The sequence below is a fragment of the Corvus brachyrhynchos genome, unplaced genomic scaffold, assembly GCF_000691975.1.
Source record: "Corvus brachyrhynchos isolate BGI_N302 unplaced genomic scaffold, ASM69197v1 scaffold253, whole genome shotgun sequence".
Classification (NCBI taxonomy): Eukaryota; Metazoa; Chordata; class Aves; order Passeriformes; family Corvidae; genus Corvus; species Corvus brachyrhynchos.
In genome coordinates this window covers 1,182,024-1,206,014 of record NW_008237231.1, presented here as the reverse complement: position 1 = coordinate 1,206,014, position 23,991 = coordinate 1,182,024, and the positions used below count along the sequence as shown (strand labels likewise).

Below are 23,991 nucleotides of genomic sequence, written 5' to 3'. Positions count from 1 at the left end.
CGCCGCCCCCCGGGCCGGCCTGTGTCGGGCAGCGAACGCAGCTCGCTCCTGAGAGATTCGGGTCCTGAGGGACCAGGCCGCTCCCCGGCCGTGCCTTGGGCTCGGGTTCTTCACGAGTCCAAGGAAACGTGGTGGTCTCCGGTGCCCATCTGCAGGCTGAGAGCTGCTGAGCGGTGCTTAATCAGTTCCTGATTACAGGAGGAGTTCAAGGGTGGCTAGAAATCCCAGGGAAGGCTGCGATAAGGGTCAGGTGGTTTTTCTTTCCGGCCATATTTCCCCCACCTTTGAGGGTGCATTAAAAGTTTAGGCGTGGTGAGTCTGTGAAAAGCACAGCGTAAGTGTGTTCAGGACATCGATAGCAGACAGGGAATTTTTCAAACGACTTTATGCTTTGGATTATTTGGATACTGCGAAAGGTGAGAACAAATGGATGGCAAGCAAAAATATGAGCCACATATTTAAGTCCCACACATAAATACCTATTGGCACAGGTTGCCAAGATTTCCTGGCAGCTTGCCCTGTGAGATTCAGTTTTCAGTTGTTCATAATTTTTTTGAATCCAAAGCCATTAAAGCTGAATCTCTTTTTCAGTGTTCCTCCAGCACAATTTATTTTTAAATACTACCTGAAATGTTCCTTGCTATTGTCTTGAGAAAAAAGGCTAGTAAGAGATGCAGGTTTTTTTATTACTGTGAAGTAATAGAGGATTTTTAGAAACTCCATTCGCTGTAAAAGAAGTTTTGAAATCATACAAGGAGATCTCTCACTGTACTCTTCCAAACAAAACTGGTGAAGTTACAAGTTTCCAGGTGGAATGCTTATCTTGTGTGCGTACCAGAGCAGACGTAGTACACAACCTTGGCAACATCCTGTGCGCTGAGGATGTTCTGTCCTACCTTGTGTCTGTTGTGGTGTGAAGCGCATATTATGTCTGGAAAACCTCTGAGCAACCTAAGGTTGTAGAACAGGATATTCCTTGTAACTATTTCTCTTGTCTAATAGGGATTCCTCTTCTCTGAGGCATCTGTGAATTTCAGCATATAAACAGACTTCCCGGTGCAGCTCTTCTGCCTTTCTCCCCCAACCTCCTTCCAAAAATCTTTCTGGTGCTGTGAAAGTTGATGAATATTTGTTTAAAAAACAAAACTAAAATGATAAGCTGATCTCACACATGGAAAAATGCATAAGAACATTTATCTTTTCCTAATTGATAGAGTGAATGTGTACTGTGAGTGACATTCCTTAAGATAGAACAAAATATTGGGTAATTTCTGTATGTCCAAAACATACGGCAAGTTTTGTGCCTTTAATTTGATTTTGGTGACCTTAGGGACCACATACTCTTATGTCATTATACAGTGTGTGCACAAGCAGTTTGGGTCAGCTGCACAGGCATTTTTAGGCTTTGGAATGCTTTATTACCAAGAAATTGGTGTATGTAAAACGTGTCTGTACGTGAGCATTCAGTCATCCCTTGCGGTACTGTAGTAGTAGGTTCAAGAAGGAAAAATTGCAACTTTTTGAGTAAATGTTCAGGTGAATTTGATTTTAAGAGCAGTCATACTAGCACAGATCAGAGCTCCACCTAGCCTAAAAGCCCATCTTCCAGCCTGGACAACAGTGGGATATAATCATATAATATAATATTTTGCTTCCTGCTTTCAGCTTCCAGCGATTTGTGGCTTGAGATTTTTCTAGAAAAATGTATTTGAAAAATTAATCAGGACAGTCCTTTCCACAGGCACTCCTAATGTTTTCTGTCAGATAGGCCTGCTCATACCTAGTGATTAAATTCACAGTGGTTTTTCCCAAAGTATTTAACTTTCAAGTTGGCCTACCTGTTGAAGACCTGAACGAGGGCTTGCATGTTGCAAATACGATTTGTGCTCTTCAGCTTATACTCGGATCTGCTGAAAGACATTTGTCTTCATTTAAACATAAAGGCCACATTTTTCTGCAGGCATTCATGAACTGAGGTGGACCATCTTGGGGGTCTATTGAAATAGATAATGTATATATATATATTCTGCATTGCATAACTAGGCACATGTTTTATGCTTTCTTTAAAACATTTCATGTTAAGCTCTGCTAAGAGCGAGAAAGAAGAAACATTTTCTTTGTGGTTCTTTGCTCTAGAATCCTTCATTCAGATTGGTCTATTTCTATGTCTTAGTGTTTACAAGGCGTTTGAAGATTAAAGCAGGTTTATAAAGTTTGATTAAAGCAGAACATATTTGATGAGGAATGGAATTTTGGAAAAGAAAGCTTTGTGAGTACATTTCCATTTCCTGTGGCGGTAACTACTGAGTCTTAGGGTGTGTATGGAGCACAAGCTGCATGTAATACATCTATCCTGAATGAAAATTACTGTGAGGGGAAAAACCTTTTTCTGTTATTAATGTTTGTACAATGCCAGTATTTTTAATAAATGTTACATACTGTGTCGGCAGCTGTACAGGTATTACCTCTTTGGAAACAGTACAATGTGTGGATAATTACTGTTACATAGCAATGAATTTTACTAACAAAATATTGTAGATTTCCATTGAAGTATCAAATAGGGTGGTTCAGCCCATATGAGGGTTTGTCAGCCTTCTGAGCCAAGAACTTTTATTTTCTTGTCTGTACTAAAGATAAACCAAAATTTGTTCATATTGCATATTTCACTTCCAGTCTTGAATACTTTGTAAGTACAGTGTAATTCCAATATATATTTTTTGCTCTCAGTTTTAACTGTTAAATATCTTGTAGGAACATGTTTTGTCAAAATAACTTCACTTTCTTTTTGTTACACAGAAATTTTTATCTGATTATTCCAACACTGTATGCAGCTTTGATACCTATTGAGCAGAAGTAATGAATAAAATCCAAAATTTTCCATCTGATTTGTTGCAGGCTATTTGCAACAGGAAAATCTTCAAGCTACCTGCCACCAATTTATTGTGGAAAGCTCAGATTTGAAGGAATATGCAGAGCACTGTACAGAAGATGGTTTTATTCCAGCCTGCTTGCTGGTGAGTTTGTATTTGCACAGCAGAAAGTTACATTATCTTGCACTTATGGAAAAGAATATTGGGGATTTCTCATTGTAGCAATTACTTCTCAAATGCTGCTTAAAATGTGTGGTTAGGTCGTCCCCTGTGCTTTTTGGGTTGTTTGGTTTTTCGTTTGATTTGCTGGGCGTTTTTAGCAAACACCCCTGTGATATTAGCAGTTATTCAGTTTCTAGTATTTAATCTTGCTAAGAAACATTTAAGCGGGAAATATGCAAATTGTTTTCAGTGTATTATGCTTAGTCTGCCCTATAGCTTTGAGGTTGATTTATGGAAGGGTGTTGTCACAAGGGTTTTATTGATTTCAGGGCTGCTTTTGTAATTTACTGAAGATGGCTTTCCTGTTCTAGACATGGGAGCCAATAATGTTTCATTTCAGGTACATATGAAATATTTAGGTAAGGCACTTCAGATTTATCTGAATCTACCAAATTTTATTGACAAAAATTATATTCAGCTTCCTCTCTGTTCAGTATCATCTGCATTGTTCTGGGTGATGGGTGGAATTTTGGGTGTGCATGAACAGTGTGTAGCCACATCTGTAGATATGTGTGTAGAGCTAGAGCGTAATTAGATAGTTTGCCTTTTTAACATATATACAAAATGGGATTTTCACTATACTGTATAAATTACAGGGTTTAGGTATTGCTATGTATCAATCTTTTAGTGTTTATGTGTGTGTCTTCATGTTTTCTGTTTCATTCTTCTAGAACATTAGTTAATTTCATGGTCTGGGATTTTGTCCACAGTATTCAAAATGCGTAGAAGTCTTTTCTGAGATCTAAGGTGCACCTTCTTGATGCACCTATTCAAAACAAACTTTGGAACTTATTTTATTTGCAGGTGTTTAGTCATCTGTTCTTTGGTGGTAGGGAGTTGAGAACCAACCTGTGGCCAGCAAAAATTAAAAAACCCAAACGTAAATAGATTATTCCGATTAATAAAGCTTTTTAATTATCATCCTTTTTTCAGTAGAAACATTTTTCCTGTTATTCACAGGAAAGTGATATCATAGTATCTAAGACAAAATTCTTACTGCAGCTCAAATACTTGCAATAAAGGGCTGTATTTGTCATGTCTTGTAGAGTTCCCACTAGTGAACAAGACAGCAACAAATGATAGTGTCTTTGTGTCACCTAAAATAACAGGACAAGTAAACATGATAAGAAAGTTAATTCTGTGTGACTGTTAAAAATTTTGTTTCAGACAGGTTCTCTTCATGTTTGCATCTTAGTGCATGTTGTTTTCCAGCATGATGCATACTCATTAGTTTGTTACAGCTGTTCATCATCTAATTTTTGTGGTTTTATTCCATAATAACAAAGGTGAGTGAAGGTCAGACAGCTCTGACTGCTGTACCAGTGTTGGACATTGAGATCAAGCATTTCAGATTTTGGGTACATTATAGCATTTTGTTCCACTGATTACTCTCTACCAAGTACAATTCCTTGTGCTGAGGGTCAGCATGGTGTAGACTTCTAAACAACTCCTTAAATATGATGTGATACAGCAGATGAAGTAGAAGTTACTAGTGAAGATTCTAAGATCAGTGTTTTTTCTTTTCCAGTCACTGTGTGGAAAAAACTTGACAACTATTCTTAATGAGTACGTAGCCATGAAAACAAAAGGTAAGCCTTCAGGATGCGGTGGTGTTTTATTTTTATTTATCTGTTGTGGGCTCCTTGTGGAAGAGGTATATGGTCTTAGAGTAATCCCCCTTTTAGGCTACAATTTGAGGGTTACCATATTACACAGGCAGCAGCCACTGTATCTAGTGAGCAAAAGTAATTGATTATCTTAGTTTGCATATGCCAGCAGATATTTTCACTTCAAATGTGAGCATTTTTATATCTCAAAAGCATGTAGATATAATAAAGTGTGCAAAATGTATTAGTTTATGCTTGTAAAATTATACTGTTTATTGTTGATACTATCAGTAGGTGAGGGAGGTGCTTATCTCTCTCTGCTGACCAGCAATAGAATGTGAGAAAATGGAATGCTGTGTCAGGGGAAGTTCAGATTGGACCTTTGGAAAAGGTTCTTCACTGAAAGGGTGGTTAGTCACAGGAACAGGCTACCCCACGGAAGTGGTCATGGCACTGAGCCCCGCCAGAGTTCAAGGAGAGTCTGGACAATGCTTCTAGTCCCAAGGTTTAGAGTTAGGAGTCCTGGGAGGAGCAGGGAGTTGGACTCAATCATCCTTATGGATCTCTTCCAACCTAAGGTATTCTGATTCTGCGAAATAATCAGGAGGAGTTCTACAGTATGAAATATTTCTTGTCTTGTTTTTAAGACTAACTAAAATAGTTTCAGAATTACTTAATATTTTGTATGACTATTGTAAGACAGAGTTAGAACATTTGTTGGTTTTGAATGTTGCCAAATCTTACAGGTTTTTGATATGTGTTGTATGATCGTATTTTAGTGGTGCTTGGTTTTAAAATTTGCAATTTAAGACGTGTAATATATGGAACATTTCTGAACATTTTTTCCTTTCACACTAGGTTTGATAGAAGTGGTAACTAAGACACATGCTTCCTTCAAAATGTTTTGTACTTGGCACCTTGAAAAACTTAGTAAATTGAACTGTTTACTTATCTTTTCCATCACACTCTTAATGTTCTGTGCTTCAAAAAGGCCAAATGTTTTTGCCTGTTTGGGTAACATTATAAAATAAACTATTACTTTTAAAGGCCTGTCTGCCAGGTTATAATTTTCAAAGGCACAAAAGTGACTTGGGGATATGAATACCATTGCCAGAAGTGAGTTGGGGGGGTTGGCATGTGTTAGGTTAGCATGTGTCTTGGTTTGAGACAAATTTGGAGGGAAATGTCTGAAATGAATGTCCCTCTGTTAGAAGGCAGATTTCAGCAGCCTCTCCTCCACTGGGTTCGACAAGAAATTCCTCAGAGGAAAGTAAAAAAACCCTATTTATTTAACAAGGAAAGTGCACGCAGGCACAGAAAAAGAACAGTGTTAGATAATAAAACCTCTCACTGTGGAGAAGAAACCTGGGTAGATTCAAAGTCATTTGTGGGTGTGGCTCTCTCCTCTCTGGAGCTGGGGTTCAGCATGGGCCCCTCTGGGCCATGGTGTAAGGCCTCCTGGTGGTGTTCTGGTGTTGCTGAACAGTCCAGAAGAGAAAAAGAAGAAGCCAAAGTCCCAGGAAACTCCTTGCTCCAGCTACGAACCAGAAGCTAGCTAAAAATCAAGAGAATGCAACCCTCTTCCCTGCTGCAGAGAGCTGAGAGCTGAGGAAAAAGCAGGAAGGTGCTTTTCTCCTCTCTGTAGCAGCCAGGAACGCAGGGGAGTGTGTGTGTCCTTGAGCACAACCTGCTCTGAAAAATTCGCCTGGCTTCTCTCCCCCCTCTCCTGAGAAACAGCTTAAAGACACAGGAAGGCACAGGATTCATGTCTGGCAGGCGATAGGGAATGCAGTAGCATGCAGTCACCCCAGGACGTGTGTGTTTGCTGAGGAGTCAACACCATGTGCAAATTCCACTGAGAATTATAATCATTAATGTATTTGCTTGAGTTTCATCTGAGCTTCTAAAACTGAGAACTGTATCCATATCAATCAAAATTCTTTAAATTAGGAGTTATGGCTCTCTAATTAATAGAATATTAAGAAGGCAGCTAGACGCCTAAAATTAGGTGATGTCTGAAACACTCCATAATAATGATTTTGCTTGTGAATTTACTTTTTTCTTAACATATATCAGTTTTGGGCATCAATTTTTTTTTATGGTTCATTTTTAGAAACAACAAATGAAGTTCCAGCGATGATGTCATCTCTGTGGAAAAAATTAGACTATACACTTTCTCAGATCAGGTAATGTAGTTTTGAAATAAAAAAGTAATATTTGTCTGTGAGTCTCTATGTTGATCAGCTCCCCTTATCATTGTATGAGAATGGTTTAGCTCTCTTGTTTCCTCTGAGAGACAGTGAGAAAGATGGGTATGTGAGAGTTGATAGCTGAGCAGACATTTGAAGGTTTTAAGGTGGGACTGGCAGATAAGGAGGGCATTGGTGCATGCACGTGGCCTTCCTGTAATAAAACAGTATACTGTGAGTCTTTACAATCTTACACCTTTGTGGTTACTTGATCAAAAACAAAACAGTAAGCTTCATTTCAAGGATCTGTGACCATTGTTGGAAAGAATAAAAGTACCCATCAGTGGATTTTTCTGAAGGAATGTGTGGTTAGGACCAGACTGACATTAACCATGTGATAGGTACTGTCACACTGTAGCTGAGTGCTTCCATTATGCTCCATTAATTTATGTTACTTGCTTTATTTTTTAGGAGCATGCAGAATTCAGATTTCAGATTTTCTTCTAATCAGAGGAGTAAGTAACTGAGTCAATTCCATGGGATCAGTAGATTTTATGTTAAAATTACCTGTTTTGGCAAAAGGTAGGGGGCATCTCCAGCCATCAGTAGTGTGTGTCTGTTGTCTTCAGTGTGATCTGTGGATTACTGTAATGATCAGGAAAGGAAAATAAGAAAAGCTGAGCTTTTTGCAAGGGGCTTAAATTCTCTATATAGCATTTTCTCTGCTGAAAACTTTTTGGAAGTTTACATGGTTAAAAGGTTTAAAAAGTGCTGCTTCACTTCTGAAGCTGTCAACTCAACTTAATTTGTGGTTCATAGAGGAGCTAAAAACATAGCCAGTCTAATTATAATGCAGTTGAGTTTCTGTAGAAGGGGAACATAAAAATGTTACAATCTTGTAGCACTTTTTATGCATCCAAACATGTATCCAACCAAAATATGAAAACATACTTGTTCTGTCTAGAGTTTTTCTTTCATTACAAAAGCTGGAAATGAACTCTCAAAAATAAAAGTTGTTTCAGTTAAAAATAATTTTTTCTCTGTAGTATTTTTACTGAGTAATCTGTATAAGAAAAGAGAATGTGAGATATAAATAGTGATTGTTCTCGGATGAGATTCGCTGGATTGGGTGGTGTTCTGTTTAAATTTGTCAGATTTCATTTGAATATCAGCAACCTTTTAAAATTCCTTTATCATATATTTTCATCTTGTCTTTATTTCCAGTACGTACAAGAAGTGGAATTGCAGAAATGAAAAGACAGAGAATGCTTCAGCAGTCAGCTCCTGTAAACTCAGGATTGTTGTCAATAGCCCATCAGTCAGGGCCACAGAATTCCTCTGCTGTTGTACCTCCTCAAGTACTTCACAGGCCAACAGTAAATCAAAGCATGCCACAGACAAGACTGAATACACTTTTTGTGAACCAGTCACAAACTCAAGAAAACAAGATCAACAGTAAGTTGCAAAAAATTTTAAGCCTTTTTTTCTGTGAAAAATCTGTGGCTATTAGATGGAAGTTGTCTAAAATCAGGGCTAATCGTCTTCCACCAAAAAGTTCCAGAAAATTCATGCTTTGTTCCCCTAGCTCTCCAGACTGGTTCAGGTGATTAAAAGAAAAGAAATGCCCAAAAGAAAGGTGGCTCTTGCATATTTGCTTCCCAATGTGAGTTCAGAGATCAGAAGTGCATTAATTTGTGGTTATTCTGTTCTGTGTTCTCACCCTCACCCAAATAACTTGTTTCGTCGGATAGGGATGATCCACATTAAGTGGATGTTTATTTCAGGATATATTTAAAAGGAACAGTCCTCATTTTCATGATAGTACCAAATTATTTTGTATGACTTTCCAGGAACTGATTGGAACATAGTCAGTAATGTGTAGATCTCGCAGTGCTTTAACAGTGCCACTGGAAAAGGTATTGGCATCATGACTTCTTTTTTTGTTTCCCTCTATGAAGCAGGAGGTCTCATACACATTCAGGTTCCAACATCACAAGAACGAAAGCTTCATTCAAACTTGCTTTCTCCGGGAAGGCGAAAAAGGTAAACAGGGATGTGGTTTTGGTTTTTTTTTTTTTTAATTGTTTAGAAATTATACAGTGTTCTAACCTTTAGTATAAATTTTCTTAAATGGTGGAATGTTTAAATGGTGGAAAGTATAAGATCCACTGAGGGGGGGCCAGTGTGCAATGTTTCACAAAGGAAAAGAAAGTCAAAGATCTTAACATTAGACTGATAGGAGGCTACTCATGCTTCTTCATGTTCAGTCTTTCTTTACACTACTCCAGTATTAGACATAGGCAAAAATCTTGGAGCTGAGACTTGGTATTCCTTCCAAAATGTCCTTTTCAATTATGAAAATTCTTAATACTGATAAAAATATGCATTTAACTTTGCCGAACTATTGACTTGAGTAAATTTTGTCTGAAAAAATACTAATATTTGCACTAGAAGTTGTGTAAAAACTGTTCTTACTCTGGCTTTGCATTTCTTATTCTCTGATTCAAATGTCCTTTTTTTTGCCAAGTCTTTCCTATTCCTTCATGATTTTTCTTAAGTGATTTTAGTGCCACGGCTGATTGGTGTTTTCAGAAGAGCCTACACTGTGGTCTCATATAAAAACATTACATTTCCTATTAATCATCTCAATTCTTATGGAACCTAACATTTGGTTTCTTCTTTGAAAACAACTGCTCCTTGAGAGGTCTTTGTTTTCAGTGGTGATGCCCAAATCTGATTTTGAGTTGCCGTTAATTAGGATCCATTAACTGCTACTGCCAGTTAAAGTAGCGGAGGAGCAGTAAATACTGAATAGTGGGCATGGAATTCAGCTTGCCATTGTGCTGTTTACCCACAGTCTCTATATTTGTAACTTCTGTGAAGTCAGACACAGTAGATGCATAAAAGTTAATAAAACAAGTACCAGCTTTTACTGCATTTTCAATATGTTGTTAATTTTCTGGTGATAAAGATCTTTTGTTTGCTAAGAAGGGAGAGAAGCACTTGATTTACTCCCCATTAGATCTACTGTTTGCAATTTTCCCGTAAACTACGTCATAAATTTCCTGGAATGTTTCAGTGAATCTCAGAAGAGGAAGAGCATTCCAACATCTGGACCTCTTCCAGCAGCTAGAAGTTCTCAAGACTCTGATGAAGCAGTAATAGAAAAAGAAAGTGAGCCCCTAGAAGAATTAATTGATGGTAACTTCCCAGTGAGTATATGCCTACAGAAGGTATTTACATTTAAGAAACAAATACTAGTTTTTAACGTGTTGTTCATCTTGGTTACTACAGAAATTACCTTTAGAAGATAAATGTATTGATTCATATTTGAGCTAGCTCTTGTGTGTCAATAAATTTGACATGGCTATGTAGAGTTTTTTCTTGGTTTATTTGCTTTGCTGAGATACCTGTAGGCTGACAGAATACAGTAATTCTTTAGAGAATGGAAACCAGAAGGCACAAAAAGCCTTGCTGTACTTCAGGAGAGTAGAAGTACAGGAATGTTTTGGGTTGGTTTTCATAGCAAAGTTGTGCAGTCACAGGTGACTCTGTTATAAAAGTCTTCTCTCTTTGAATTGATTTTTTAATTAGTTTTACCAGTCAGTCAGAAATTAATGCTCCTTTTCTAGTGAAGTTAAAAATAGAAATCTGACTACTTCAAAACTGTTTTCCAGCAACTGGTTATTGAAAATGCCAGAGAAAAAATCTTGAGCAACAAATCTCTTCAGGAGAAGCTCGCTGAAAACATTAACAAAATCCTGGGGAGGTAATAAAAGGAACCTCTAAACTTCATATGTATTCTTATTTGATTTGTTTTTGAGTTTTGAACTAATGACTTACGTGTTGCAGTGATGGCAGTGTTGCTCAGGCCCCTAAACAGACAGACAGTGGTCCTACGGAACAGGAGACTTCAATTGATGAAATCCTTGGACTTCAGGTAGGTGTGGATTGCCCTGTTCACATTGTTTTTAAGACCAGGCATGTGAGAATGATCAGTTATGGCAACTATGCTGAACCTCTGACATCTGAGGATATTCTCTCCTCTCTCCATCCTTGCTTTTTATTGGTTTCTGTTTGCCAGTACAGCTGAGCCTCCCTGATGCTCCCCTCTGTGCAGGGGCAGCTCTGCAGCTTCCCTTGCAGAGGAGTGAAGTCTGACCTTGTGTGGTGCTGGGCAGGTTTGAGGAGCTGAGCTGACAGGACACTGATGTTCTGCAGGAGCTCATTTTGTGCCAGTTTAGCATTCTGAATTCATTCCCAGTGCCTGTCCAAGGCAGCGTAAGTATGCAGCAGGGTCGAAAACCAAGGGAATGGGATTGCTTCTTGCAGTAATTAGCTGGTAACCTTACACTCAGACTGGATTTGAGAACACTTTCCCAGGCACCAGCTGCCTGCTTGTCACTCAATCTTTCGTACCAGTGATTGCCTACCAGCTTCTGACTGGGGATCTAATCAATAGCCTTAGAGAAGAAAAAAGGATTTATAATGTCTTGCTGTCTCCAAATATGTTTAATCTGATCTGATGTTGTGATTTGCTCAAATATAAGCATGGATCATTTAGTATAGCAAGAGAAATTAATTTTGGAACCTAAATAATGATGTTTTTTCTTCAAATTCAGTATTTTCTTGCTTTTGGAGGAAATGTGCATTCTGCTTCTGCAAACTAAACATAATTGTAGTGTTCTCCCTTCATACTTCTACAAGCCTCAAGCTGGCAATCACAGAATTAAAAAGGACTTTTAATGAGGGAAATTACAGTCTTCACAGCCCTCATGAAAAGGACAGGAGAGTAGAGGCAGTTCCCTGTTTATGAAGTAAAGGTGTCAGTAAGTGCTGTTTTTCTGTTGCTTGGTGATTTTAGGTCACTTGTGGTCAAAATACAGAGCTAAAAGGCTGTATTCCATTTTTCTGGGCAGAAATAAAGCAGCTTCTTGGTTTGGTTGGAGTAGCTGAGACAAAATCAAGGATATGACATGGAATATCCACCCTTAAAACCACCATATCAAAAGTTGTACAGTGCTTAGAGGGTCTCTGGAAAGGCAGGAGAATTTAAGCACTTGAGTATGTACTGGATCTCCTACTCATTTTGTTCCTGGGCTGCCATGGTACAAGTCAGCTTGAAACAAGAACCTTAGAGCTGTCCCATAGCTGTGCTTTCCAAATGCCTTCCACAAAAAAGTAGTTGGAGGCTCAGTTATAGAACATGTAATGGGTATATGAAATAAAACTTCATTTGGTTAGTGTTGGCTTCTAGATATATTCTAACCTAAGAAATTAGGGTTAATTTGAGGATTTTTTTTTTTACCAGTGGTTTGCTTGTGCAGGCTCACAGCATCCATACCACGTTGCATTAGTTTCCTGTGTAGCCTGAGATTTAGTCCTCCTTTTTGGTTAGTGCTGGCCATTGTGTGGAGAATACTCCAATACACACGTGGTGGGGGCAATGTCTGACAGACACATTTGGGTTTTGGAGAACCTTATTTCTTAAACTTCAATCACTAAGATTTTTTAACAGATGTTCTATTTGTGGCAGAAATGTTCCCCAGCATTAGTCTTTACATTTCTGTGCTGAGCAGAAGTAATAGTACTAAAAACAATCTGAAAAGAAAACAATTCTTTGTTTTTCTTTTTAGGTTATGCAAGTAACTGGCTAACAGTTCTGTTTTTCATGTCTTTTTTCAGGGTGAAATTCATATGTCAGAAGAGGCTATCCAGGACATTCTGGAACAGACAGAATCAGACCCAGCTTTCCAGGCTCTCTTTGACTGGTTTGATTATGGTAGGCTACATTGTACTCAGCTGTGCTGTTACTCTAAAGCATCCTGAGTGATGAGCTTTCCCAAGCATTGCTTGATGACGCAAAGTAATTCAGCAGGCCTCTGCAAGTGAAATGGCACTGGTATCCCTCAATACAGAATTAGATTCTTAGATGCATTTATACACAGCTATAAAGTACAGCATTTTCCTGTGGCTGATATTCTGGGTTTGTGTTGGCTCAGTGATTCTTTTATTGCTGTTATTTTAGACTCCCTAGATCTAGAGGATGATCGTTTATACTTGTTTGCTCTTGTAAAATTTTCTGTTTGTCTGATCAGGGATATCCTCACATTAACCATAAGGAGATTTTTACACTATGGTTTATTTAAAATGTAGTGATGACATGTATGTGTAAAATGACATATTTAACCTTTCTTCATCCTTTATTTTGAAAATAGGAAAGAGCAAGGTAAACAAGAACTTACCTGCTGGTATTTCTGGTCGGAATGGAGTAGAAAACGAAATCCTGGTGGGTGAGGATAGCCTGGAAACATTTGAAAGTTCTTTAGGAACAGAAGAAACTAACAGATGTAGGTTTTTTATTTTTTCTCTAAGATTTCTCTGTTAACTTTTCATTATGAAAGTATTTTCAGACAATTCATACCTTTCAAAATTTTTGTTTTTCACTGGTGATATCTGTGTGGACATTTACAATGCATGAACATATATACACACGTGGTCTGCTAGAGAGTTTCAGTCTGTTAAATTTAACAGTAGCCCCATCTGTGTATTTAAAAGTTGTACTTGATAAGCTCCTTAATGCAACCAGACACAATATATATAAATGGATACTTTGCAGTATCCATTGTGGAACACATAAAGAGAATATTTTACTTCTAACCGTATTAATCTTCTCTCTCTATGCTGTAATGTATCTGCTGAGTAATAGACAAAAAGAGCCTTACTCTGGACAAAAGGGATGTTAGTCTGTCTTACCATTCTTAACAACAGTCCACAAGTAGCAGGTATTTAGTGAAAGTATATGAGAGATAGAACCAAGAGGTTTTTATCATGAGGTGGTTTTTGTGCTTCTGGAAATCTGATGCAGTGACCTGAGCTATTTACATGTTATGTGTGTACTTACCAGTAGCTTACAAACTGATTTTCCAGATTATCTAGTGTATGTAACTGTATTTTATATATATATATTCCACTCAACTTGAATGTAAGGATGAGTAACATTATTCCTGCTTAGTTTCATGTGAAACAGTTGAACTGATATTATTGAACTGATAAGTTATTTCTAAAACGCTGTAAAAGGATCATCTGTTCTAATGATTATAGAACTAGTTTATTTTATGTTTTACAGGTGATAATTCTAGAGAACTACTATCCTGTAAAGGTTTTCAATTAGGAGAAGCATCATGTGCCTTGAAGACCAGCATTAATGATGATGATATGGCTAAGAAAAATGCAGCCAGTGAACAGCTGCATGGAAATTGTAGACCAAGGAAGCAGCCTGAAGTGCTTACAACCATTCCTCCTGAACATATTGGAGAGCTTGAAATTGCTTTTGACTCTGTGCCTGGTTTGACTGAACCTAACAAGAGACAGAGTTCTGATAGCAAATGTAATGAACACTGTGCAGATACTTACATTACAAAAGAGTCATCTGCTTTAGTATCTGAAAGTGAGAGTGCTATGGAAATTGAAAAAGGCCCACCAAGTCCTAGTTCTCAAATTAGTCCTAATTTAGAATTTGTTCATTCTGGTACTCCACAGATCCCTTTGATTTCAGTGGCAGAGGATACTGAAAACAAAACTGATTCCGGAAGTAAATGCCCGTTATCACCAGATACATCACTGTCTGAAAAAGCACTTCCTGGAAGCCCTTCTGATGGGAGCCCTGGCCACAGTGCACTGCTGAGAAAAAACAACTCATCCACTTCTAGCCCATCAGCAGATGCAGGAAAAGAACAGACTGTAACCAATGATCCAGCTGCCTTGCCTGGAGTTTCACAGGAGAGCTCCAGCCACCCCTCTAACCAGCAGGACCAGAGCATACGGGCAGACTGTGCAGCGAGATCTGCAGTGGACATCGCGGATCTTGACAAAACGGAGTTGCAGCTTGAAGTTGTTGATACTTCTAATAAAAACTCAAATGATCAGCATACACTTGATAAGCCTTGTAAGAAAGATTTTAACCTCCCTTCAGGACTGTCAAACACAGAGGGTACACAAGGGGACATGCAAGAACCTTCATCTTCTACAAAAGTAGACACTGATAATTTATATTTCTCCTCTGGTGCTAATGCATGTACAGAAATTTCTGTAGTATCCACTGAAAGCAATCTTACTACCTCTGAAATATGCCACTCTCCTCTCCCTGAAACTGCATCCTCAACAGATGAGTCAGGTACTGAGGCCAAAAGTATAAGCAGTGTATCTTCTAGTAGTCAACCAATGGATGTTGATCCTTCTAATATAATGTCCCTCAAGATCATCATCAGTGATGATCCGTTTATTGCATCAGACACGGAGTTAAATAATGCTGTTTCCAGCATCACAGGAGAAAATTTGCCTACTATAATATTGTCATCTCCAGCCAAATCCCCAACCAAAACTGCAGGCCTGCCCAAATGTCTGACATCAGAAGAAACAGAAAAAACTGTGGATTCAGCTCTGTCAGAGCAGAATCTTCTTGTGCTTAGACCTAAAGATCCTGTGGTCACCTCCGTTAACACTCAGAATGAAGACTGCACTGGTTTTTCAGTTGCAGGTTCAACTCATCTTTCCAGTGAAGGGGGATTTATACAGCTGATGCCAACCACAAGCACAGCTTTTGGGAATTCAAGCAACCTTTACATAGCCACCTGTATGACTGATCCAGCAGCCTTGGGCGCAGCTGTAACACCATCAAATGTAGTTGTATTGCCTGGCAGTTCTATGCCACTGGCTTCCCAAGCTCCAGCTGTTCAGCAGTTGCGGACTCCTCCCAGATCCAGCAATACATTTCCAGCAAACCAGACTGTCTCCCCAAACTTCCCACAAGGTAATCTCTTTATTAAAAAATTACTGAAAATGTGGTGTTTATACAGTGGTTTTGTTCTGTTTCTTTTCCCTAAGCGCTTTCAAAGTAAACCATTTTTAAACTGCTCAGTCTGCCGCTTGAAACTATCCAGGAGTTACCTTTTTTTAGAGTATTAGTTGCTAGTAGAAATGCAATAAAACTAGCAAAAGTCATTGACCAGTCTGCTTTGAAAAAAAGTCATTATATTTCAGAAGCTAAAATTATATAATTTTAGCAGCATTAGGTTTAGGAAGCATATTTTGGTTTACACTGGAAAGGATTCCACTACTTTGGCTAAATAAAACAGGTTTTTATTTTAATACGATTCCTGTTATAAATGGAATACTTTGTGTTACAATTCCACTACTTTGGCTAAATAAAACAGGTTTTTTATTTTAATATGATTCCTGTTATAAATGGAATACTTTGTGTTACGTGTATACATATTTAGTTTAGATAACTGGGTAGATATATCTAGTCCTTCCCAAATTACTTCCTTGGTTTTGTTTCATTTTTTAAGAACTAGTCTGCACTAGAAGTACTTTTAAGTAAATACGAAAGTATAACATTATTTCTTTGCATGAGCTAAAATCTGGCACAAGCATTTTTATTACTACAGCAATAAAAATTTTGAGCGCTGTTTGAAATGTTAAAACCAGCTATAAAACAGCTTTCTTTCAAACTAAAAACTTTTTGCAGTTACCTTTGAATCTGTGTGTAGTCGTTTTGTTGAGGTCAGAGACCAGTGCAAGGTCTTAGAGTGACAGCCTGTGCTGTCATTAGGATTTCTTTATGCAACTGTTACCTTCAATGCTTTTTTCATAGAGAGAGGAACAGTTCTTTCACTTTTGAAAATCTTCTTCCACTTTTCAATTACTGTGCTGGGATAGTTTCCATATTTTATAATTCCCATATATCTAGCAGCTAAATAAGCTATTTAATGTTACTTTTACTGGTTTTTTTAAGTCATTTTGATTCAAGGTTTAAACCTTGAATTAAAGGTTTATCATACTTGAAGCTTTATTTTGAGCTACCTCTTACAAAGGAAAACAGATTTCAACTAAAGAATTCCTTATAAACTAAAAATAACACTGCCACTCACCCTGTTTTCTAGTAGTGAACTATAGCAAGGACAGGGAAGCTTTTCTGAAAATCCAGAGCTTTTCTTGCCGCAGGTTTGACCGCACATAATTTTAAAAAATCCTGTCTTGAAGCTTTTCTTTTATTGAAGTATTTTTAGTTTCTGTACAATCTTAACACTTTGGTATTTTTTAGGTTCTGCTATTATAATTGCATCTCCGGTGCAGCCAGTTTTGCAAGGAATGGTGGGAATGATACCTCTCTCTGTAGTAGGACAAAACGGAAATACGTTCTCAGCACCTGCCTGCCAGGTAGCATATCCCAAATAAAGATTTTCAGAATTAAAGCTGGAGTGATAAGAAGTGCTTTGGTAAATTGTAATAGAATATTTCGATTCTTTCAAGGTTCTTCATATGCCTGTGGCTAATCCAGTGTGCAACGGAAGTGTCCCAAAGCTTCCCATCCCTCCTAAATCACAAAAGATTCCTGGAGCAAGAAACAAGACTAATACAGGTACCTGCCTTGCATTCTGGAGAGGGGCAGAAGAAAAGCAGGGGGTTCTAAGGACACGTCAGTTCTAAGTAAAAAAGTTTTATAAAAACCTCTACTTCTGTTCTTGGCAACTGCTGGGCTAGCTTGAGAGAGGTCTGTACCTGCAGTTAGTGACTGTTGTTTGCTCAGTTTACAAAGAACTTCCAGCATATAACATAATTCCAGTTTTACTATCAAGCTTATTTCCAAAATTCAATGCTTCAAGGCTCTCATGCAGTTTTAAAAGTTTACTTTTCTTTATGTTTCTGGTAATTTTTCATCTTGTTGGTTTTAAGTAGTTTACTGCTGCCATTGGAACCAAGCCACATAGCAATGAAGATATTAGAAGAGTCAGCAGTTCCAAAAATTTATTGAGGAAAAATATTTAATAGAAGTGTTGCATGTTTATATAAAAAATGCACTCTGCTACCTGTTTTCCTTTTGCCCTTTCAGGTATATGCTTCTGTATATTCTTTTCATTGAGACCTTGCTTCTTTAAATAGTTAATTGTAACAACACTGGAGTTATGTTCATTTCTCGGTGTTGGAAAGGGGTAAACAAAAATAATTGAAAATAGAAACACTGAGTTATAAGGACACCTTGTGCTTTAGCCTATTTTCCTTTTTAAAAAAGAGTAGGCTTACATGTAAAACTGAAAATAGAATGAAATTTCAAATTAAGATAAGAGCGTGGATTGTATAGTAGTTTGCATTCTGGCTTGCTGATGGATAACTGAGAGTTCCCTGTGTTATTTCTCTTCTACTTGGAAATTCCTACTGTGCATTTTTGAGTTTTGTCTTGCCAGGGCTATGTATTATCTAAGTGTAGACAGTGAGATTCTTGTTTGTTCTTAGTTGGGGACCTTTGCTAGTACACTAATTTGTAAACTTTAAAGTTACAAGATATTGCAGAGTTTGTTGCTGGGTCTTTCTTTATTGGTTCTCTGTCAGGTGAAATGTCATTGTACTAACTGTGAAATTATTTACCTGTCATTCATTAAAACTTCATTTGTTGTTCCAGGAAAACTGGTACCAAATGTAGCTGAGCCTTTGAACCATACAAATCCTCGAACACAGAGGTCAGTACTGCTAGGTATTGAAACTTGCTTTCTTCTTCCTGTCATGAATTTCTTCATTCAGTATTGGTGAAGAGAGCAGCTTTTTTTAATAGTGGCATCAACAGTACCCCCTTTCCTGCTGCCTGTCTGCTAGGAATATTGAAACCAGCTGGGACTGGTGCAGCCTGTGCTAGAATTGTCTTGTTACTGTTCCTCTGTTAATTTTGTATGGCTTTGTCTTCATTTTGTCCTGTCTCAATTGTCAAATAAAAATTGTTTGGGCGGAGTCTAAGCTAGGAGAATTGCCTCTTAGATTTACTGGGAGATTTAAATGTCTAAAACCTTTGCTTTTTCTTTTCAGATGAGTGGTACCCAAGGTTTTGTAGTGTAGCCTCATTGCCTCTACCATTCTCTGACCCAAATCAAATAGAGTTTATTAGATTGGGTTCTGCATCTATGTTTCAGTTGTGTGGATTAGAACACTGCTTGGTCATTTAAAAAGTGAGAACTGAATGCAAAATGGCAAGGACAACAGCATGCTAACTTTGTATTGGTGAACATAATTTCTAATGGGGGTAGGTACTAGTTTTCTGTTGGGAAAATGAGAGCAGGAAGCAAGGCTCCAGTAGTAACTCTCCTTACCGTTAATGGACTTCCTAAACAGAAGGATGTTGGAATGAGCAAAAGAGTGTAGGAGGAGATCAGAAGTTCATTGAAATATTAGAGGCGAAATGATCTTTTATTGTAAAAATAGCACATACTTTAAAAAAACCCATACCTATTCAGAACTCACTTTAAATGTTGGGAAAGTGGAGATAAAACAGGAACATGAAAGTCAGTTTATGAAAAAATCCAAACCGTATATCAAGTTATACCATATACATGCGTGCAAAAAGTACTGATTTTTTAAAAACCACGGAAGCAAGATCTTGGATAATACCACTTCAACAATTCAGCTTTCTGTTAACTTTAATTTATCTCTAAATGTATGTTTTGCAAAGAGGTGTAATTTCTTATTTCCGCTTTCTACCCTCTGTCTCATCTCAAATTTCGTGCAAGTAAAACAAACTGCTACAACTCAGACCTTTTCTACCATTTCAGAGGTACCAAAGTTAGCATCCCAAAAACCTGACTTTTCCTCCTAGAAGTCATAGGGGTTTATCTGCAGGGAGGCAGTTCTTACAGGCATAGATGAATGATGCTGAAGCTTCTCTTGGAAATGCAGCGTAAGCCAGGCAGAGGGCACAGAGACAGCAGTGGTATGAGCTGACAGAGCAGCAGCATTTTTCTTTCCACATCACTACAGTGCAGTGGTGGCTTTTTGACTTGAATGGGGCTCATTGTCAGGTGGAGACCACGCCCCAGGGAGTTTGTCTTGCTCAGTATCCCGCCACCCACAGCAAATGCGTAGGGAAGAGTACAAGGCACACACATGATTATGTTGTCCAAAATATTCTGGCAGCCTCTTAGGAATTGAAGCTCCAAGGACTTCCAGAACCATAAGTAGTATTCTGGGATGGACTGTCCTGTGATGAATGCACTTAGTTTCTTTTTGAAGTCAAGTAAACTACCAGCATCCACAAATATCCCAAGGCATAGTTACATGCAGTGTCCAGACCTCCTTGTTGTGTTTTGAACCTAATACCTGTGTTATTTGATGCCCCTAGTTTTTCTACTGGAAGGTACAGCGGATAGTTTCCTTTTTGTGGGCCTTCTTCACAGAGCTCTGCTGCATTTCCCCTCAGTGATCTCTCTTTCCAGACTGAAAATCCCCAGTCCACCTAATTGTTCAGTGTACAGACTCTGTTTCATACCGTTTGGCCAAAAACGCCGCCTCTGAGCTTTCTGCAGTTGTCATTCCTTACTCTTGGTCTTTGCCTGTTGATACTTATATTTCAGGATGGAGAGAGCCTTTTTGAGGGATGGGTGGGGACTTCCAGCCAGCTGAAATTAACTTGTCTCGTAAGAAAATGTCGATGAAATGTTTTCATCTTGTTTTCAGGACTGGAAACTGGGACAAGCTTACCAGTGCAGAGCTAGGAAGGAAGGTGGAAGAGAACTTACCTGTTGTACCAGCAGAGAGCACAAGCTCAAATTCAAGACAGAGTGAGAGTCACAGGAGAGTGCTTTGCTTTGATAACCTCCTATCCACTCCAGGAGTGAACACCCAAATTCAGACTGCCAAGAGTTCATCCCAGAAAGAAAGAAACGAAAACCCTTTATTTGCTGTTGACTCTGCATCCTCCTCTGCTAAGGCACAGGTACCAAAGAGAGAGAAAGACAAAACATTGCCCAGAATTCTGTGTAAGCCAGAAGTTGGTAGCAACAGAAGTGCAGCTGCAAAGGAGCCACAGCCCGAGCGGAAAGTGACAACTGCAGGGCTTTCATTAGATCCCTTCCACAAGACGACAGCAAACAAAGAAAATGAGTTACGACGGGACACGGATGAAAAGCAGAAGAACCAGGACACTGCCAAACTCTCAAATGGCCAACAAAGCGTTGCCTTGTGGAATGAGAAGACAGTTCCTTCAGTACAAGAGCTGAACAAGAAGCAGGGGTCGCTGTCGAATGGGGCTGGCAATGGCAAATCATCGGTGTCCGTTTCTTTGTCCTCGAAGGAGGCAAAGCGAGAACCTGCTAAAGCTTCCAGCCAAGGCCTTGGCCTGTCCAGCCCGTTCAGTAAACAGTGTGTGGAGATGCTGCAAGACATCCAGTGGCAAAGCCCCACTGGAAAGACAGTCGAAAATGGAGAGCTGCCAGGACCCCTGACACCGTCTGGAGTTGGGGACAGGCACACGGATGACACTACGGACAGCGTCCGCACGCCGACCTGCCGGCGCTTCAACGAGGACAGCACCACCCCCCGCATCATGGTGCCCCCTGCCACGCCAGACCTGCCCGCCTGCAGCCCGGCCAGCGAGACGGGCAGCGAGAACAGCGTCAGCATGGCTGCCCACACCCTCATGATCCTGTCACGGGCGGCCATCGCAAGGACTAGCACTGCCACCCCCCTCAAGGACAACACCCAGCAGTTCAGGGCTCTGAGGAGCACCGTAAAGAAAAGGAAACTGGAGGACTTGAATGAGGGGGAGAGAAATTCTCGTTCTGCAAATAGAAGAGACCTGCAAAGCTCTCCAACCCCATCAAAAAAAAAGAAAATAAAGGCAAGTATAAACACCTGCTTCTTTTATTTAAATTTCTAAATACATATATCTACATATATACTACTTGTAATGGAATGGTTCAGAGATGCTAGTGCAAATCCCTGACATCCTATTAGCCAGTTTTTCCAACTTTGCCTCTTGAGCATACTCTGAACTAAGTTTCCTTAAGATTGGTTTAGTTTTCAGATACACACAAGTAACTTCTACTAACTCTAAATATGCACCTATGAAAATTACATAATTTCTACTAAAACATGAATGAGTTTCTAAATTCTACCTAAGTTTCTAGGTGGAATGTAGGAATTAGGCCAAACTCAAAGTAGGCCTTATTAGAATTGAGGCTGTTCTTGCGTCTTTATCACCATGAGTGATAGTCCCAGTCTGTAGTGTGCAGCACTATGCCTTTGACTTGAGGATTTAAGGGCAGAGAGCCAGGGTGTGAGACACAAAAAGGTGTCTTTTGGATGTAAATGGATGTAATTGCCAAAAGGGAGTATAACTTTGTAATTCCCATACTTAGTTCTAGCATGCTGCTGAAAAACGCTCCCTTCTGTGAAGGGGGGGCACAAGTGAAGGGCACATGGCAGTATCTGAGTTCTAGGGGAGAGTTGTGCAGGAATGGTTACAAGGTGGATGGAAGGATGAGGAAGAAAGGAGTACTTTCAGGCTCTTCAGTTCCCCCAGGTTCTTTGTATTTAACACAGTTGTTACTTTCCTCTCCTACAGAAAAAGAAGCTCCCGAATTCTTTTCCATCAGGAATGGATGTGGACAAGTTCTTGTTGTCTTTGCATTATGATGAATGAACAAAAAGAAGTTGAAATGGGACTGTCTGAAGCTCAGTGGAGCAGTGCTGAGGTTTTGCATGGGAAGAGAAGTTAACTCTAAAGGGCGAGTTGCACTTTCAGTGCACTGAAGTTTCACTTTATAGCAAAGTCGTGCTGTTTCTGAAGCAGGTTGCGAAGTGTAAATATCATTGAGTCGGTATATGTTTATTTTTGAAAAAGCACTTGCAGAATTATAGAGCCATTTAAATTGCAAAATTGTAAATTTGTATAAATGAAATGTAAGAAAGATTGTACATTTCCTGTTAGATCACGTTGTCTGTGTTCTGCTGCTTTCTCTACTTAGCCCTCTGAACGGCTCAGCCACTGAAAAGCTGGTGTTTGTCACTCACCGCTCTAAGACATGGGCAGCCACCCTGCCCACTTCTCATTGTCTTGTTGAATCTGAAAGGGACTTAAATCTTCAGTTCTACCTGGCTTGTACTCACACTCTCTCATCTCATAACTGTCAAAGCCATGTTTTAAGGCTTTAAACAAAATAAGAAAAATACCAATAGCTAAACATAAAAACCTCAAAAAGCATTTCTCATCTGGTGAAGCTTTTCGCAGCCAGTCTTTCAGACAAGAACTTTCATTTGGACCTGCCACCTCTGTTTACAGTATTTGCTACATCAGATGTCATTCAAATGCAAAAGCTGTTTTCAAGCAATGTACTTTTGTGGGGTCATGCCTCAGTATGAATACTTCAGCTTAAGCAACAGCTAAACAAGAATTACAGGGTGTTCTATTGCAAAAGTCAATTTCCTCACCTTTCATTTGTACTGCTGAGAAGTTTGTTACTATCTAGCTCTTACATTTTTAGCCAGACATGGAAAAATTTGCATCTGATTTTTCTGCTTTAACATAGAGCTTGTCATAGCTATTATTATACAAACTCTCTCCAAAAGGGGTGCAGGAGAAGCTCAGCCTGCATTTTACCGAATGAGCACACCTTGCTCCAAAACTGCAGAATTTTCTCTACTGGTATTTCTTCCTTTGTTCTCAAATTGTTGAAGTCTTAAAAAAAGAAAAAATTGCAAGTTTTCTTGTAAGAGATCTGTACAGCAACAGGGCAATGTTTCAGATAGAATACAAGGATTCCTAAGGAACCAAGATTATGCAGTAGATGTTTATATTAAACCCATCCAATAACTAAATACTGCATAGCATTTACAGCTTGAATAAATATTTTTGTTTTAATAAAAATTGTGTGTCTTGGTTAATGTTTTTAAGTCCACTAAGCAGCTTTGCAGATACTGAAGAGACAAGTCCTGTTGGTCAGTTGTTTTTGACGACAGAGTCCAGTATCAAACAAACACTAAGTTCTAATAGCAGTTGTCAGAGGGGCTGGGACAGGCAAGCATAAAAATTGTCTTAAGCATAAAATGCTTAATAGTGATGGTGACATTTAAAAATAATTTGCTGTTTGAGACCTAATGTAGCTCTTGCCTGGAACAGCCATTACCCACCCTAATCTTTCAGCTCAGGCACTCTGGTACTGCTGAAGATGTGAATTATCTGTTCACGTTCGTAGGAAAAAAAGTATCTTCAGTACCAAGCTGCTCTCATACAGCAACGATTTTTAGGAGAAAACAGCACTTTCCAGTAGTAGCACTCTG

The 23,991-nt window shown here is 38.9% G+C and overlaps 1 protein-coding gene across 1 annotated transcript; it reads left to right on the top strand.

The window, feature by feature from the left end:
• Positions 1-2,885: 2,885 nt before the first annotated feature.
• LOC103612483 (protein NPAT) lies at positions 2,886-23,578 on the top strand (the record flags this gene model as incomplete). Its single annotated transcript, XM_017729498.1, has 17 exons — positions 2,886-3,014; positions 4,621-4,681; positions 6,813-6,885; positions 7,360-7,403; positions 8,113-8,343; positions 8,847-8,931; positions 9,968-10,100; positions 10,566-10,657; positions 10,741-10,828; positions 12,574-12,670; positions 13,107-13,238; positions 14,018-15,700; positions 16,994-17,109; positions 17,203-17,311; positions 18,350-18,407; positions 20,389-21,550; positions 22,277-23,578. Coding segments are annotated over 17 exons (4,371 nt in total), but the record flags the coding sequence as incomplete, so codon positions are not given.
• Between the last annotated feature and the right edge of the window lie 413 nt (positions 23,579-23,991).